Source organism: Mustelus asterias, chromosome 7, assembly GCF_964213995.1.
Source record: "Mustelus asterias chromosome 7, sMusAst1.hap1.1, whole genome shotgun sequence".
Lineage (NCBI taxonomy): Eukaryota > Metazoa > Chordata > Chondrichthyes > Carcharhiniformes > Triakidae > Mustelus > Mustelus asterias.
Genome location: NC_135807.1, coordinates 56780492 through 56800173, shown reverse-complemented (window position 1 = coordinate 56800173; position 19682 = coordinate 56780492). Strand labels below are relative to the sequence as shown.

Genomic DNA, 19682 nt, shown 5'->3' with positions numbered 1-19682 from the left:
AGGAGAATTTCCTCTTCTGTTTCTTTTAAAAATCTGTTTTCCTTATCAATAGCTTTAAATAGAAAATGCCAATCATTATGACAAAGTTCAAAATTGGTTGTAATTGTAATTTTTGACAGATTTCAAATTGATCTCTTAATATAGTCAGAAAATCTATTTGGCAAACGCCACAAACAAATCCAACATATTTAGTTTATAAAGTACAGAACGTTCATGTCGTTTGCAAATACATCATAGGGCGGCACGGTAGCACAGTGGTTAGCACTGCTGCTTCACAGCTCCAGGGTCCCGGGTTCGATTCCCGGCTCGGGTCACTGTCTGTGTGGAGTTTGCACATTCTCTTCGTGTCTGCGTGGGTTTCCTCCGGGTGCTCCGGTTTCCTCCCACAGTCCAAAGATGTGCGGGTTAGGTTGATTGGCCAGGTTAAAAATTGCCCCTTAGAGTCCTGGGATGCGTAGGTTAGAGGGATTAGCGGGTAAATATGTGGGGTGGGATTGTGGTCGGTGCAGACTCGATGGGCCGAATGGCCTCCTTCTGCACTGTAGGGTTTCTATGTTTCAACATTGAAGAAAGGATTTTACAGAATATATTCCTTAGCCGGTAATGCTTTCCCTGTATTAAAAATGATACAATCTTGCCTCATGAAAAATAATGCTGATATCTTTTCAGGGATATCAGGGATTATTAGGTTTTATTATTCTGTTTATTTTAGGTACAAGAACGTTTGCCGAATTCAGCATTTCATAATGTTCAAAATAATGTCAACATTATCTAATTTTTGTTCCATATACCATATCTGGAGTGGTAGGGTGCAATCCCAGGTCGGAAATGCCTCCTTTTTAGTGAAGGTATAAGATGCTCACAGATAGAGCAATAATTGGTTGATGAGTCACCTAGGATTACTCTCCTGCATCTCTGAGCTAAGCTGTAATATCAATCCATCTTGGCATCTGATATAACAGTGTGCAATCTCCATGATGTGAATTCAATGCATCCAATGTAAACATAACTAATTGAATTGGGTATTTAAGTAATGTCTGTTCTATAATTGATTAGGTGTTTATTATTACTTGCCTGTATTACAAATATCGGGAATATAGGTTACAGGAGCTCACATCAATCATGGAGTAAATTGAACTGAAGTGTGGTAACTGATTAGAACGGGCTTTAGAATAAACAAATGTAGTTATCAGAGCTCTAAGTATGATGAGTTATAAGGGGGTGATTTTGTGCTCACGGTCACAGTCTGTGGGATTGCCAACACGGGCAGAGAGAATTAGGAAACGTGATTCTCACTGACAAGGTCGTGTTTCCCAATTTTCCACACTCTTGACATCACAAGGTTCACACCCACAAAGAGCGAAAACCTCATTTTAATGATTTTGCATATATTTTAATGTCATTAGCCAACCTGCTGCCACATGAACGCACTCACTGAATATTCAAAACTCAACAGCTATTTAAAAGCATGATTCAGTCAAGGAGATTCACTGGGGGCACAAAATTAAGTATTGTCCAGGGGCTGTGGGGGGGTGCCCTGACACAGGTTAGCATAGGTGGAGGTGGCTACTCTGATGCCTGGAAATGGGGTGGGGGTTGTCCTGATGCCTCCAAGGAAGGGGGGTAGGTAGGGGCAAGGAAAGTGCTCTGAGGCTCGTGATGTGTGGCTGGAGGTATGGATGGGGGATAGGAGCCCCAGATACTTGAGTGGGGGTCTTAAGTGTATGTGGGGGGGAGGTTGGACTGGGGGCCATCCAGTTTCTGTGCTGATTGGGGCACCCTTTAGAATGGCGGTGGCCTTGCCAGCTCTTTCAGGCCCCACCAGTGTGACATCATAAACCCTGCCCAATTATTTTTTTCTCCAAGAGGCTCAAGATGTGGAGTAAAAACTTGGCCGTGTAGCTGGAGAGCTATGCACCAGTTTTCAGTCAGAGCTTGACACTGAAAAAAATTTGGGAAAATTCCACCCATAGCCAGCTAATTGGCATGATGGGTATAGTACTGTGGGAACACACCTAACTATTTATTTCAGGCCAAACTTAGACTGGTCTTTTACACCATAACAGAACAAAAACCTAATAACTTGGAATACACTCTCGCCTAGGGTAGATTCATCATGTGATTACCTTGTGACTTCCCCTGCTTTATTCCTACAAGGAAGAAACTAATTAAACTGATGGGAGCGCAAGCCTAATAATTGAATTCAAAACAACATAACTGATTAAAATGGTAGAAATAATTTTTCTGTTATGTTTCACATTTTCTCTCATGGGAGCCCAAGGACAATGAAGGTTATCCCACCAATCGAATTCTGGAGTACTGTCGTTATGTATCTACGTAGATTTAACTATTCTGCCACTTTGGGAGCAATTGGCCATACGAGCACAAATCTCACTCAAAATTGTGCTAGTTTTCCAAATTCATTTTTTGGTCAGATTTCTGCTCAAACGTATTTGCATATCACCAAATGTAATATGTTCTTTGAACTGCTGCTAACAGCGGTGTCTTAGAACACAATCTTTTCTTTTTACCAATAAAAATATTTATTGATAAGTTAATTGTGGTAACCTAGTGCAGTTTTATGAACACAGCTGAAAATGGATTCAACTTTAAAGAGCAGCTTTTTTAAAGAAGTACATCTTGACTACCGCCTGTGAATAATCATTTTAAATAAGTGAACATTACTTTAGAAAACCATACAGACAATTTGCTAGTTTCATTGGTCTACAGGAGTCAGCTTTTGAGTGAATATTCAATACTCTACCATATTTAAAATCTTTTAAAAAGGTACCTGAGCCTAATAGATAGATTTCTTCAAAAGTCAGTGCAGTACAAAAGTGACATAATATGCCAAGTAATTTCTGAAGTTTTTATTCAAATCCATGATGTTTAATGTTATGCAATGGAACACAATAAATGGAGGAAAGTAATTACAAAAACTTAAAAGAATCCAATGCCTATTAATATGCATGCTGGATATAGATGTTCATATTGAAGGAAACTGTCTTAGTAACACCTAATAAATTATTGTTGCATGGAAACAGCTGCAAGAGAGGAAGAGCTCTGGTCGTTTAGTAAGGAGTAACATTTCAGTTATATTTGATCTTGCAAAACTCATCTAATTTCCCAATAACATGATTTCACATTTATCTTGTTTTTCTCAGTCTTACTTCTGATTAATGTGATTCAGTCATTAATGTAGGGTAGTGTCATGAACACGCTCCAAAATAATGTATTTGGGAACTGCTGAATGATGTGCTGTAAACAGATTTTTGTAACTTTGGGAACCTTAAAAACTGAGCAAAAAAATCACGGTGCATCAAGGAGGGTAACTAAAACAGCTAATATAATTGGTCATATATCGAGTACATTTAGAAAATATGACTATATCCCAACAGTTGTTTATGTTTTATTGTATTTTTCTGCATTTAACCAATGAATATTGTAGTTGATGCAAATAAATGTTTGGAAGGAGGAGCATGTGGAATGTTTATTTAAAGAGGATTCAAATCACCACTTGTCAATTATAGTAGATTGCCGAGTTTGAACTTGAAAAATAACAGAAAACATCATTGCTCTTTTTTAAGACTAAAACCACATTCCAGTGACTTCCATCTTCCATTGAAGATGGCTACAGTTTTGCATCACTGTACCTCCTACATTCAAAAACAATTGAAATGGAAACAACCCTTTCAGAAAAATCATTAAAGTTGATGCTAATTGCAATAATTTTAACTAGTTAAAGGTCTGAAAGAGGAGGAAAACCTAAGACAAAGTGTAAAACAAAGTCTGTTGGAACCCCTGATTGTAAGCTAAAGTCAGAGAAGAGCAAGAAGTAAGTTATTTTTATCCACGGAATGAACTGCAAAGCCTCACCAGGAACAATTGCCTTGAAGACAGATGAATGCAGCAATGAAAATTGCATTTAAACTTTTAAATATCCTGGCATATTTAAGATTCATCTATGTGCAAATCTCCTATTGCAGGAATTAGGCCAGTCCAAAAATTAACCAATACGTTATTGGGGCTTTAAAAACATATTTGTCACATCCAAAATCACAATATACAAATGCACAGTTTCTCAGAACAACTGAACTTAGTAGCTATTAGCATATTACTATAGCAGTAGAGATTATTGCAGTAAAACCAAAAGCAAATCATTCTGAATTGTTCAGATGCTTCATCTCGTCAAGATGAAAAATGTTGTCATTGGTAGTTTGATATTTAAATGGGTAAAATAAGACAGTCCAATTCTCTACCCAAGGTTTACAATGAAACATCTACCTGCATGGCATAATTAATTCAACACAATTCAATTTATGCATTGCTCCTCTAATTGCAAGCTTTGGCAAGGGCCATAAAATAAATACAAGTCCTAGGTGTGTATTTTTCTTACCAAAATATAAATATATTTTAGCAATAGTGTTTACATTCTTGTTTTTTTTTTACAGATGGTAAGTATACAGCTACACAGCAATCTTGTTTCAGTTGACCTTTTGTTCATTGATGCTGTTAACTATGTAAAGCAATGAGCGTTATTTATTTGGAACAAATGATAATATGAGTAATATAGAAATTTCAATAGCAATCTGGCAGTACAATTATGTTGGGTACATAGCAGCATGTTGGATGATACAGTTGATATTCAGATTAATCATGGTATGTCATCCTTAATTTTGAAACATTCAGAGAGGCAACCTATGGTTAATATTGTTCTAATCCAGATAGTTAGGGAGTGAAAAATAGAATAAAAGCGCAATACTATGGATGCTGGAGATCTGAAACAGAAACAGAAAAAACCCAGCTGGTCTGGCAGCATCACTGGAGATGGAAACATAGCTAACACTTTGAGTTCAATATGACTTCTTTAGAACTCAAAGAATAATAGAACTACACATTTATAAGCTTTTTAATTTACAGTGACATGCATTACAAACGTATACCTCCAAACCCTACAGTTATGATTTCAGTCTGCTCCTCCATTTAGGAGAACATAGTTAATGCCCACCACCTGAATAAAATGAAACATCCAATTAATAATTGACAGCCATTTATCAACTCAAATATGATACCCATGTGCACCATCTAGTCTAACAGCTGTAATTCATCTTTTTAAATAGAATTTTCACTCAGACCAGTTTCTTCAATTCCACACCATGTCCAAGTACGCACATTTTACAACGGCACAACATATCCAAAGCTACATAATCATTGTAATGCAACATGAACATTTACTAAAAATGTAAAGAAAAAAGTGTGTTCTGCCTGACAGCAGGTCACAGATTCATCGAATTGGTATAGCAGAGAAGGAGGCCATTCAGCCCATTGTGTCTGACTGGCTCTCCAATTAACATTAATACAGCACCATTTCTCTGCCTTTTCCCCGTACCCCTGCACATTGTTTCTATTCAAATAATAATCTAGTGCCCTCTGGAATATCTCTATGACAGAATTAAGGCCTTTGGCAAATTATGTTACAGTTATATAAAACGATGGTTAGGCCACATTTGGAATACTGTGTCTAATTCTGGTCGCCACACTACCAGAAGGACTGTGGTGGCTTTGGAGGGAATATAGGAAAGATTTACCAGGATGTTGCCTGGTATGGAGGGTATTAGTTATGAGGAGAGATTGAATAAACTGGGATTGTTCTCCCTGGAAAGACAGAGGCTGACAGGCAACCTGATAGAAGTTTATAAAATTATGAGGGGCATAGATAAGGTGAACAGTTGGAAGCTTTTTCCCAGGGCAGATATGGCAATTACAAAGGGGCACAAGTTCAAGGTAAGGGGGAAAAGGTTCAGTGGAGATGTGCAGAGGAAGTTTTTTTTTTTACACAGAGTGGTGGGGGCCTGGAGTGCAGTGCCAAGTGAGGTGGTTGAGGCAGATACCTTAGCAACCTTTGCTGGATAGGCACATGAACAGGTGGGGTATAGAGAGATACAGGCAGTTGATCTAGGTAGGACAACGTGATTGGCGCAGGCCTGGTGGGCCAAAGGCCTTGTTCCAGTGCTGTATTGTTCTTTGTACTTTGTCTGCCAATTCTTCACCCTAAGCTGTTTTCTTGGCAGTCAGTTTTTTGTCAGTGGTGGTTACCCCTTGCCTTCTACTCTCAGGGGCAGTGCAAGGAGGCAGGTCCCAAACCTACCACTTACCTTTGCCGAAAAGGGAACCAAACACATGCTGTGGAGTTATTCTGAATCATGCATGCTAGCCATCTAGCCAACTTAGCTAACCGGTCCTCTTACTAAAAGTAAGTAATTAATAAAGCTTAAAACTATCGCCAGAGTGATTTAGTTAATCTCTGTGAATCTTTCACTCTTCCAAAAAATTAAGTTGTCCTTTTAGTAACATCTTTAATATACCTTTCATTTATTAAACAGGCAATTTTAAACTGTTAAAAGTATCACCAACTGTTTTAAAACGTCTATATTTAACACTACATCTATACTTATCATATCACCAGAAAGCCTAAACCCAGCAGATTTACTCTAATGGGTAGACCTTTCCGGCAGCTTTCTTGCATCACTCTACTTGGATTTTCTGTCTCTCAAAACCCTTAGACGTTTTCCTTCATCATATGACATAAATGCATCAATTCCACTTCGAAACGATTCACACAAGATTCATCAGTTAAGAGTCTTAGCAGCTTAGTACTGTAAGATATTTTTAAAGATCGCATATTCCTTTATCAAGAAATCTAATTTCATACTCACTAATCCCAGAATAAATCTTACATGTCAACATGAACTGCCTTATATTTATCCACAAATTAAACGGAATTTACTAATCAGTAGCCAAAATGCCACTTTAAAAGTCAATTTTGAGTGTATTCAGCGGCTATTTTTAGTTGTGACAAATTTTCCAGTTTATCTTAAACTTCATTTTTTAAAACTAAAAACTGAATAAATTTATAACGTGCAAGACCATGAACGATAGAGATTAATTCCAACACAACTGATGTCACTTTGGTGAAGCAGGCTTTGTTCTTATCACATTCACTTAATCTGAACCCCTCTTGTCTCTCAAGTTTGAAACAAAAATCTGAAAACAAGTATCTTGATTTACCTGCAGTACTGCAAGCAAAAATGGTCTCATGCTAGAGGATAAATCTGTGTTCACATTTCTTTATCCAAAAAAACAGGAATGACTAAGTACAGGCATAATCTAATCAACCACTCAGTCTGCTACAGCCATTTCATTATTAGAAGTGCAAGACCAGAAATACCAAACATAGATGTTTGATATCAACAAAATAGTTCATATTCCAACAAATAACTTCAGAGTTGCAAACATCTCCAGCTCAGATTAAGACGCAAAACAAATAAAACCAGTAAGTAATATTAGTTTTTCCTCACAATAAAATCTCTAGATTGCTCAAACAGATTCACTACTAGTTTGAGTGTCTCAAACTAACATTTTCGTACTCACCCCACTGCAGAGGAGCTAGCTGTAAATGTTCCTGCACCAGTTGATTGAGAACTCCTTCCACACTTGCTTCGCCTTCGCGATTAAGAGATGGGTACAAATAGTTAAGGAGATTCAACCTGTTGAAACCCTTTAGCTTTAGAAATAAAATGTTAAATGTTTTGAAGTTTTCCATTATAGCGTTTGCAGGCTTAACAGTGGTGATGCAGTGTTGATTTTTATCCAATTCTTATTTCATTAAACAATCCTAAAATTTTGTGACTCAAGCAAATAAAATCCATTAGTTACAAAATACTTTTCCTGTTTAGGTCTGCAACTGGTCCAGTACCATGTAGAAGTATGAATAAAATGCACATCATCGTAATAGGATCTGGCTTTGCACCTATGGGCCGGAATTTTCCGTCCATTCACAACATACTGCTGCTGCAAGCAACAGAGAATTTGGCGCTCAGCTAAATCTCCGTTCACTGCAGTTGGACCGAAAAATTCCACCCATGATTTCTGTGAAGTAAATTTCTAATTGAAACATGGCACAAGGAAAAATATATTTGTCACAGTACGGGACAATGAAAGGAAATGTCACGGATTATCACATACATCTTGGCTAGAATTTTCCGGGGGGGGGGGGGTGCTGCATATAACAAGAAACTTCATTGAAAGCAGTGAACAAAGAACAAAGAAAATTGCAGCACAGGAACAGGCTCTTCGGCCCTCCACTGACCATGCTGCCCGAGTGAACTAAAACCCCCTACTCTTCCAGGGACCATACCCCTCTTTTCCCATTCTATTCATGTATTTGTCCAGACGCCCCTTAAAAGTCACAAAGTGAGATCAGAAGATCCCACTGCCAGCGAATGGCGGGCCACCTCCACCATCCCAAAACATGCTGTGGCGGATGTGGAAAATCCCACCCCTCATGCCAGTTGTAAAGTTCCAATGGAAAAGGAGTAGAGTGAGGGAGACAGGGTTAGTCACCTTCTTGTTTCCTTGTACATGAAGGACAGAAAGAAAATACTGAATATTGGAAGTAGTAAACCTTAAATGTTCCAAACAACATTATTCCAAAATATATTAAGTTGATTTTATTTAACCACAGTCCATAACACAAAAAATGTCATTGCAGCTTCAAAGTAAATATCATAAATTAGTGTGGATTTATTATTTCTGCTGCATATTTGCTTATGTGAAGCTGATTAAAAGAAGGATTTTTGCTGAGAGTTTAAGTTCAGCATTGCAAACCACTGGGCTGGATTTTCAAATTGTCAATGGGAATCGGAAGTCAAGGTATATTCAAAGTCACAAACCTACCCCCCAAAGGCAAGAAGTCATTGGTCTGGTTTTCACAAGAGCAGTCCCTTAATTGATTTGGAAACGGGATTGGCAGCTAATTAGCAGTTGCAGGAGTGGGAGGCAGGACCACTCAGATGCAGGTCCAATTTAATCACCACGACAACCATTATTGTGGCTACTGCTTTATCTTCAGTCTTGAACATCACAGAAAGTCTGAGAATCAGATGCCTGGAACCCAAGGCAGGGCAGCCTCTCATTTCACTGATGCACACCTTGTGGTCTTTGAAATCACAAAGAAGAGACAGGTCCTCTTTCAGAAGATAGTAAGAGAGACCAAACCACAGACTCTGCAGGCCTGGATGGAGATAGTTGATATACAGCAGAATAAGTGTGACATGCAGAAACTGAATCCAGTCTCAAAAGAGGATTAATGACCTGATAAGCACTGGCTAGGTAAGTACAACCCCAAAACTCCAGGCTAGATCTCTGGGTATTCACCCTCCAGAAGACCAGCTAAAGAGCCTAATTAAGGCTACATGCTACTCCTGAACATGGGAGGAATGTGTCCAGGGTACTTACTGACCTCTCTCAAAGCCATGGTGCTGCTGAGGATTTGCCAACATTGAAACATGCAGCTATTAATAAATAGGAGCAGCTGACATTGCTGTGGATGCCAGCGGCGCCTTAAGACGCTCTCATTTGTCCTTGCCCATGGGAAGGCGCAAATAAGAGGAAGGGTTGCATACCTTCATGTTATCACTGCCATGGAGGGGAGGACCAGGGACATTGCCAGGGAAGCAATCACGAGAAAGTTGAAGTGCGTTGGACATCCACAGTGAAGATAGTGATTAGAGTGCAATATGGTTACCAAGGGGTTGCAGTGTATTACACTCCTTCTGGCAACATACCAAAAACTGAATCGCATGAAGAAGCCTGGTACAGATCAAAGCAAGCTCTCAATGAGCTCTTTAACAATCATAGTTGGCGCTGTTAATGGATTGGGTAGGATCTCAGGGCCACCCACTCCCAACCCTGTACTGGTGAAACCTGACAGCAATGGGAACAGCATTGGAAACCTACAAGCCAGCTAGTGCCGTTATTTTCATCCTCCACTTGCTTCTGTATCTACCCTGACCCCTGCAGATCCTGAAAATTTAGCCCATGTCTCTCATTATCCAAAACACAAATAACTTATTGCTCTGTTTTTTTTTCTACTGGTAGAATAACGATCTTGAATACATTACATTTTCACCCTCGGCAACTTGTGGTAAAGTAGTATTTTCTGGATGATATAAAAATGACGTTAGTCTTGCAACCTGTTCTAAACCTGCAATTTTTATTGATGCAAAACACTATCATAGAATTTACAGCATGGAAACAGGCCCTTCGGCCCAACCTGTTCACGTCACCCAGTTTTTACCACTAAGCTAGTCCCAATTGCCCACATTTGGCCCATATCCCTCTATACCCACCATACCCATGTAACTGTCTAAATGCTTTTTAAAAGACAAAATTGTGCCCCCTCTACTACTGCTTCTGACAGCTCATTCCAGACACTCAACACCCTCGGAGTGAAAAAATTGCCCCTCTGAATCCTTTTGTATCTCTCCCCACTCACCTTAAACCTATGCTCTCTAGTTTTAGACTCCTCTATCTTTGGGAAAAGATGTTGACTAGCTACCTGATCGATGCCCCTCATAATTTTATAGACTGCTATAAGATCACTCCTAAGCCCCCTACGCTCCAGGGAGTAAAAGTCCCAGTCTATCCAGCCTCATCATATAACTCAAACCATCAATTCCCCGTAGCATCCAATTAAATTATTTCTCCACTCTTTCTATAATAGGGTAACCAGAACTATACACAGTATTCCAAGTGTAGCCTTACTAATGCCTTGTACAACTTCTCAACCCCTGTATTCAATGTTCTGACCAATGAAACCAAGCATGCCGAATGCCTTCTTCACCACCTGTCCACCTGTGACTCCATTTTCAAGGAGCTTTGAACCTGTACTCCGAGATCTCTTTGTTCTATAACTCTCCCCAACGCCCTACCATTAACTGAGTAGGTCCTGCCCCGATTCATTACCTCACATTTGTCTAAATTAAACCCCATCTGCCATTCATCAGCCCCAAGATCCTGTTGCAACTCTAGATAATGATTATCACTGTCCATTTCACTGCCACCAATCTTGGTGTCATCTGCAAACTTACTAACCATGCCTCCTAAATTCTCATCCAAATCATTAATGTAAATTACAAATAATATTGAACCCAGCACCGATCCCTGAGGCACACCACCGGTCACAGGCCTCCAGTTTGAAAGACAACCCTCTACAACCACCCTCTGGCTTCTGTCATCAAGCCAATTTTGTATCTAATTGGCTACCTCACTCTGGATCCCGTGAGATTTAACCTTATGCAACAACTTACCATGCAGTAACTTGTCAAAGGCCTTGCTAAATTCTATGTAGACAATGTCGACTGCACTGCCCTTATCTACCTTCCTGGTTACCCCTTCAAAAACTCATCCAATTCTTAAGACATGATTTTCTACTCACAAAGCCATGCTGACTGTCCATAATCAGTCCTTGCCTCTCCAAATGCCTGTAGATCATAGAAACCCTACAGTGCAGAAGGAGGCCATTCGGCCCATCGAGTCTGCACCGACCACAATCCCACCCAGGTCCTACCCCCACATATTTACCCGCTAATCCCTCTAACCTACGCATCTCAGGACTCTAAGGGGCAATTTTTTAACCTGGCCAATCAACCTAACCCGCACATCTTTGGACTGTGGGAGGAAACCGGAGCACCCGGAGGAAACCCACGCAAACACGAGGAGAATGTGCAAACTCCACACAGACAGTGACCCAAGCCGGGAATCGAACCCGGGACCCTGGAGCTGTGAAGCAGCAGTGCTAACCACTGTGCTACCGTGCCGCCCTCCTGTCTCTCAGAATACCTTCCAACAACTTACCCACTACAGAAGTTAGGCTCACTGGTCTATAGTTCCCAGGCTTTTCCCTGCAAAGGCACAACATTTGCTATCCTCCAATCTTCAGGTACCTCACCTGTGACTGTTCAATGATTCAAATATCTCTACTAGGAGACCTGCAATTTCCTCCCTAGCCTCCCACAAATGTCCTGGGATACATTTCATCAGGTCCAGGGGATTTATCTACCTTGATACACTTTAAGACGTCCAGCACCACCTTCTCTGTAATATGTACACTCCTCAAGGCATCACTATTTATTTGCCCAAATTCCCTAACATCCATGCCTTTTTCAACAGTAAATACTGATGAGAAATATTCATTTAGGATCTCACCCATCCCTTGTGGATCCTCACATTGATGGCCTTGTTGATCCCTACGAGGCCCTACTCTCTCCCTAGTTACTCTTTTGCCCTACTAAACAAACCCCAAACCTCCATATATCAAGTCATAATATATTTGAACCACTACTGATGAGAATAGCTACGTTCAAAGCATTTCTTCACTCATAAATGCTTTAGGAAATTTTCTAGCACAATGCAAGAGTGTCATATTCGAACTAATTGTTACTAAACTCATATTTGTACACTTAACTGAAGTAATTTCTTTGTAATCAGAATGCTGCAATGATGATTTAATTGGGTTTACCTATTAGCAACCATCAGAAGATGATATTAAACTATGCATAAATGAGGTAATTTCACGTGAACAGTTAATTGCCTTAGAACAGCAATTCAATTTAGATTATTGGGTGTTTGATAGATCATGACTAGAAACATCATACTTATCTCTGGATTTGAGCAGTTAAGTATGCACCGTCAATAGCTTAAATATGGCATTGTGGACTCTAGAAGCAGAACATTTGTTTATAGCTAATGATGCTTTAGGGAATTTTCCATACAATTACCTGTCATCTGGAAAGCAGTCATGTTAACTACAGGTATCTGAAAGCAGGTCTTTCTTGTACAGTAACAGTTGCATACTGTCAAATGCTGAAAGGCTTTTTTTTGCATTTTGATAATATAATTGCTCATTAATGAGGCACTAGATACTATTTTTGTACTTACCTGTTGTTAAATAACAGTTAATAATTAAAGGTTTTTGTTGACTACCACTTAATTTGTTCTCATTATGCCACAAAGCACTAGATTTTTCACTACTCAGTTTCAAGCCCAACAAGGGCATTATAGATTTTTCACAAATGTAGTCTTAACAGTCAGTTAAGACCTTACCCAAAGGCTGGGGCTCAGCACTTAAATATGCTACAATAAAATATATCTGCAAAGTGATTCAATGACTAACCTGAAAATTATTCTGACAGATATGTCATACAGACAAATGAAAGAACAAACTCAATGACTACAGAAGACCTTACATTCCTACATCATGTATCGAAATACATTGATTCTTATTTGTTCTATTTAAATTTCATTGTATACTTTAACACAATGTTGTGAAAATAATTTTCAAGTGCTATGCCATTTGGTAGACTCATAATATATGTACTTGTATATTTGTCTCAGGATACTGAACAATAAGGCTGAAAAAGCTTAGGTATCTCTGTGAACATAATTTTATAGATGCTGACTTCACAACAGGGGCAGGATACTGTCTATTGTTTGGGAACTTGCAATAATTGACAATTGGAATCTCATCACAAGGCAAAGTATAGACATGGATGGATATGGATGAGAAACTGGTTGAAGAGTAGGAGACAAGTACATGGCTCATTAGTTCTGTTACAATGAAATTGTGGCCACTGTTTCTATTTTTTATGAATGACCTGGATTTAGAAGCAGTCAAATTTGAAAACGATACTAAGCTAGATAGGCCAGTGGAATTGGAAGAGACAGCTCAGAAATTGCAGGATGAGTTGAACAAGTCACTAAGTGGGAAGAACAATGGCTGACTAATTCTAATGCAAACTAAAATGATGTGCTACATGGAAGGGGGCAAAAGTAGATGACCGGGTTACACAGTGAAAGGTGTGGAAAAAGCTGAAGATGATGCAAATGGAAACTTAGAAGTCAATAGAATGCTGAACTACATGCAAACAAAAAGCAGAATATAAGTCAGTGGGGATAGTAATCAAATTATACAGCACTCTGGTTAGACCACAATTGAATACGGAATCCATTTTTGTCATTGGGAAACGAGAGATGTTCAAGGGTTGGAAGGTGTGAAGGGAAAAGCTTCAAGGCTAATCCCGAGTTACAAAGGAAAAAAATGGAGAAACTTGAAATGTGCCAATGTAATTAAACTATGGAGTATTTTAGAGGTATTTAAGAGTTTTAAGATTTAGAAAAGATTAATTGAGAATATTATTTTCAGTTAAACTATGGAAGTTGAACTTGGAGACAGGCTCAAACTAGCAAAATGTAATTAGGACTGATACCAGGAAGTTCTTCAAACAAAGAGCGACCAACATATGGAATATATGTCCAGATATACTATGGAGGCAAAACCATGAAACAATTTAAGAAACACTTTTAATCTATAAGGGAGATGTGGAATGGGGGGCTGGGGGGATTGCTCGCGGTGGTGGTGCTGGACGAATTAATTAGGAAAATGCCTTGCTCACCTATAATTATCTTAAGATCTTGTGAATACATGTTTTTAACATTTGGTGACACTCCAATGCACTCTGCAACTCAATTGCACCTTCTAGAATGGTCATGCCAAGAAAGCATTCAGACCATTTGTGTACAAATAATCAATTCATTGCTCATTTCCCAAGGTATAAGACACGAAGAAATGGAACTTCCAAATATAATGAGGGTTAAGCTTGGTATGGGGAAAAGCTGTTTGGCCAGTTACAATTTGCAGTTCACATCAACCTCCATGTGATGGTAAACTGTATGCATGCTGATTAACAGTTTTGAATTGAAAAATTGAGGCACATGTTTAAATTTACATGCAGGGTAATTTATGTGAACACTTAGGAAACTCAACCTTGAGACCCTAGAAATGAAACGACAGACTCTCATTCCAACAGGTACTGAATACGTTCTAGAGGTTCTTAACTCTGCTTTGGCAGCTATTTGTATTTTTGTATCAACCTTGCCATTCACACTCTTGTCAGTGTCAAAAGGTAATAATTTTCAGGATGCAAAGCTGTTTTGACACTCTCATGCAAATTAGGTAGCTTTCCTTCAAAACATTATTTTAGGATACAGTATATGAGTAAAAATATTTGCATATTTCACACACCATCATTCATTATTAACTTTTCAAAGACCAATACAACAATTTCCAAACATAACCAAGTCGAAATGCTGATAGCAAAATACTGTGGATGCTTGCTAATCTGAAATAAAAACAGGAAATGCAGGACGTTTCTGTAGACAGAGAAACAATTAACAGTTCAGGGGACTGGGGATTCAGATCACTATTTATAAGTTATCAGTCTGATCAGGGATCATAACACTGTCTTCAACAAGAGAGAATTTAACCATCTCCTCTTGACATTCAATAGCATTATCATCACTCAATCACCCACGATCAACATCCTTAGGAGTTATCATTAGCCAGAAACTGAACTGGACTAGCCACATAAATACTATGCTACAAGAACTGGTCAGAAGCTGGGAATTCGGTGGCAAGTGACTCACCTCCTTTCAGCCATCTACAAGATGCAAGAAGTGTGAGGGAATACTCTACTTGCCGGGATGAGTGCAGCTCCACCAACACCAAGAACTTGGGACAAAGCAGCCTGCTTGATCGACATCCCATCCACCACCAGAAACATTCACTTTTTCCATCACCAGTGCACAGTGGCAGCAGTGTGTGTATCACCGACAAGATGGGCTGCAGCAACACAACAAGCCTCCTTTCACAGCACCTTTTACATAGAAACATAGAAAATAGGAGCAGGTGGAGGCCATTCGGCCCTTGCCCGCCTCCGCAATTAATTATGATCATGGCTGATCATCTAACTCAATAGCCTGAACACACCTTCCCCCAGTATCCTTTGATCCTCTTCACTCCAAGAGTTGTAGCTAACTCCTCCTTGAAAATCTGCAATATTTTGGCCTCAACTGCTTTCTGTAGTAGAAGATTTCCACAGACTTACCACTCAGTGAAGAAATTTCTCATCTCAGTCCTAAAAGGTTTACCCCATATCCTTAGACTATGGCCCCTGGTTCTGGACACCCTCACCATTGGGAACATCCTTCCTACCCTGTCTAATCGTGTTAGAATTTTATAGGTTTCTATGAGACCCCTCCTCATTCTTCTGAACTCCACGAACATAAGAACATAAAAACTAGGAGCAGGAGTAGGCCATCTGGCCCCTCAAGCCTGCTCCGCCGTTCAATAAGATCATGGCTGATCTTTTTGTGGACTCAGCTCCACTTGCCCGCCTGCTCACCATAACCCTTAATTTCTTTAGTGTTCAAAAATTTATCTATCCTTGCCTTAAAAATGTTCAATGAGGTAGCCTCAACTGCTTCACTGGGCAGGGAATTCCACAGATTCACAACCCTTTTTTGAAGATGTTCCTCCTCAACTCAGTCCTAAATTTGCTTCCCCTTATTTTGAGGCTATGCCCCCTAGTTCTAGTTTCATCCGCCAGTGGAAACAACTTCCCTGCTTCTATCTTATCTATTCCCTTCATAATCTTATATGTTTCTACAAGATCTCCCCTCATTCTTCTGAATTCCAAAGAGTATAGCCCCAGTCTACTCAGTCTCTCCTCATAAGCCAACCCTCTCAACTCTGGAATCAACCTAGTGAATCTCCTCTGCACCCCTTCCAGTGCCAGTATATCCTTTCTCAAGTAAGGAGACCAAAACTGTAGACAGTACTCCAGGTGTGGCCTCACCAGCACTTTATACAGCTGCAACATATCCTCACTGTTTTTAAACTCCATCCCTCTCGCAATGAAGGACAAAATTCCATTTGCCTTCTTAATTACCTGCTGCACCTGCAAACCAACTCCTTGAGATTCCTGCACAAGGACACCCAGGTCCCTCGGCACAGCAGCATGCTGCAATTTTTTACCATTTAAATAATAGTCCATTTTGCCGTTATTCCTACCAAATGGATGACCCCACATTTACAAACATTGTACTCCATCTGCCAGACCCTTGCCCACTCACTTAGACTATCTGTATCCCTTTGCAGACTTTCAGCATCCTCTGCACACTTTGCTCTTCCACCCATCTTAGTGTCATCTGCGAATTTTGACACACTACACTTGGTCCCCAACTCCAAATCATCTATGTAAATCGTAAACAATTACAGTCCCAACACTGATGCCTGAGGCACACCGCTAGTCACTGATCACCAACCAGAAAAACACCCATTTACCCCCACTCTTTGCTTTCTGTTAGTTAATCAATCCTCTATGCATGCTAATACATTACCCGTAACACCGTGCACCTTTATCTTATGTAGCAGTCCTTGGCGCGACACCTTGTCAAATGCCTTCTGGAAATCCAGAGACACCACATCCACAGGTTCTCCATTGTCCACTGCACATGTAATGTTCTCAAAGAATTCCACCAAATTAGTTAAACATGACCTTCCCTTCATAAACCCATGCTGCGTCTTACCAATGGGATAATTTATATCCAGGTGTCTCGCTATTTCTTCCTTGATGATTGATTCAAGCATTTTCCCTACTACAGAAGTTAAACTAACCAACCTACAGTTACCTGCCTTTTGTCTACCTCCTTTTTTAAACAGTGGCATCACATTTGCTGTTTTCCAATCTGTGGGAACCACCCCAGAGTCCAGCAAATTTTGGTAAATTACCACTACTGCATTTGCTATTTCTCCCACCATCTCTTTTAATACCCTGGGATGCATTCCATCAGGACCAGGAGACTTGTCTACCTTTAGCCCCATTAATATAATCCTAATGACTCAATTTCTCCTTATATGCCAGTCCCACCATCCCAGGAATCAATCTGATAAACCTTCACTGCACTCCCTCTATAGCAACAATATACTTCCTCAGATAAGGAGACAAAACTGCACATAACATCCCAGATGTGGCCTCACCAAGGCCCTGTATAATTGCAGCAAGACATGCCTGTTCTTGTATTCGAATCCTCTCACTATGAAGATCAACGTAATATTTGCCTTCTTTACTGCCTGCATCATTACTTTCAGCAACTGGTGTACAAGGACACCCAGCTTTCATTGCAAATTCCCCTCTCTTAATTTATAGCCATTCAGATAATAACCTGCCTTCCTGTGTTTGCTACCAAGTGGATAACCTCACATTGATCCACATTATATTGCATCTGTCATGCATTTGCCCACTCATTTAGCTTGTCCAAATCACACTGAAGCATCTCTACATCCTCCTCACAGCTCACCCTCCCACCCAGCTATGTGTCATTTTAAAATGCGAAGATATTACATTTAGTTCCCTCATCTAAATCAGTAATATAAATTGTGAATAGCTGCGGTCCTAGCACTGATCCTGTGGTACATTACTAGTCATTGCCTGCCGTTCGGAAAAAGACCAATTTATTCCTACTCTTTGTTTCCTGTCGGCCAATTTTCTAGCCATCTCAATACACTACCTCCAATTCCATGCATTTTAATTTTACATGCCAATCTCTTAACGTGGGACCCTGTCGAAAGCCTTTTGAAAGTCCAAATAAAGAATAACTACTGGCTCCCCCTCATCAACTCGACTAGTTACATCCTCAAAGAATTCCAGTAGATTTGTCAAGCGTGATTTCCTTTTTATACATCTATGCTGACTCTTTCTAATTCTACCGCTGTTTTGCAAGTGCTCCATTATAAAATCTTTGATAATGGACTCTAGAAGCTCCCCCACCACCAATGTCAGGTTAACTGGTCTATAATTTGCAGTTTTCTCTTTCTCCCATTTTAGATAGTGAGGTTACATTAGCCACTCTCCAGTCTGTAGAAACTGTTTCAGTGTCCATAGAATCCTGGAAGATGACCACCAACGCATCCTTTATTTCTGGGGCCACTTGCCAAAGTACTCTGGAATGTAGATCATCAGGCCCTGGGGATTTATCTGCCTTCAATCCTATCAATTTCCCTCACACCATTTCCCCGAAGACTGATTTCCTTCAGTCCCCCCCCCTGCACAAAACTGTGTTCCCCAACATTTCTGGTATGTTATTTGTGCCCTCCTTTGTGAAGGCAGAACCAATGTATTTAGTTGGTCAGCAATTTCTTTGTTCCCATTATAAATTCCCCTATTGTTGACTGTAAGCGACTTACATTTGCCTTCACCAATTTTTTTCTCGTCACATACCTAGAGTAATTTTTAGAGTCAATTTTTATGTTTCCTGCATGCTTCCTCTCATACTCTACTTTCCCCTTTTTATTCAACCCCTTGGTCCTCTTTTGATGAATTCTACACTGCTCCCAAACCACAGGTTTTTTTCTTGAAACGAATACTATCTCTAATCTCCGTTGTAAACCATTGTTTGGCCACCATTCCAGCTTTACTTTTGCGCCATTTAGGAATAAGCAATTGCTACAGTTCACCCATGTGCTCTTTGAATTTTTGCCGTTGCCTAACCACCGTTTTCATTTTTAAAATGTTCCCTAATCCATCATCGCCAACTCGTGCCTCATGCCATTGCAGTTTCCACCAAATTGTTGCGATTCGCCACTCTGGCCTCCCTAGACCAAGTTGATAAATCATCGAATCCTACAGTGCAGAAGGAGGCCATTTGGCCCATCGAGTCTACACCGACCACAATCCCATCCAGGCCCTATCCCCATAACCCCATGCATTTACCTCGCGAGTCCCCCTGACACTAAGGGGAAATTTAGCATGGCCAATTCACCTAACCCACACATCTTTGCACTGTGGGAGGAAACCGGAGCACCGGGAGGAAACCCAAGCAGACGCGGGGAGAATGTGGAAACGCCACACAGTGACCCAAGCTGGGAATCGAACCTGAGTCCCTGGCGCTGTGAGGCAGCAGTGCTAACCACTGTGCCACCCGCATTTCCTTTATTAAGATTC

The 19682-nt window shown here is 40.1% G+C and overlaps 1 protein-coding gene across 1 annotated transcript in view; it reads right to left on the bottom strand.

Moving 5' to 3' along the window:
* Positions 1-7393: 7393 nt before the first annotated feature.
* trappc9 (trafficking protein particle complex subunit 9) overlaps positions 7394-19682 on the bottom strand; it is a 353332-nt gene continuing 341043 nt past the window's right edge. Inside the window, exon 21 of the mRNA XM_078215491.1 lies at positions 7394-7522. Within this exon, the coding sequence (XP_078071617.1) occupies positions 7394-7522 (129 nt within the window). The remainder of the gene's footprint in view (positions 7523-19682) is intronic.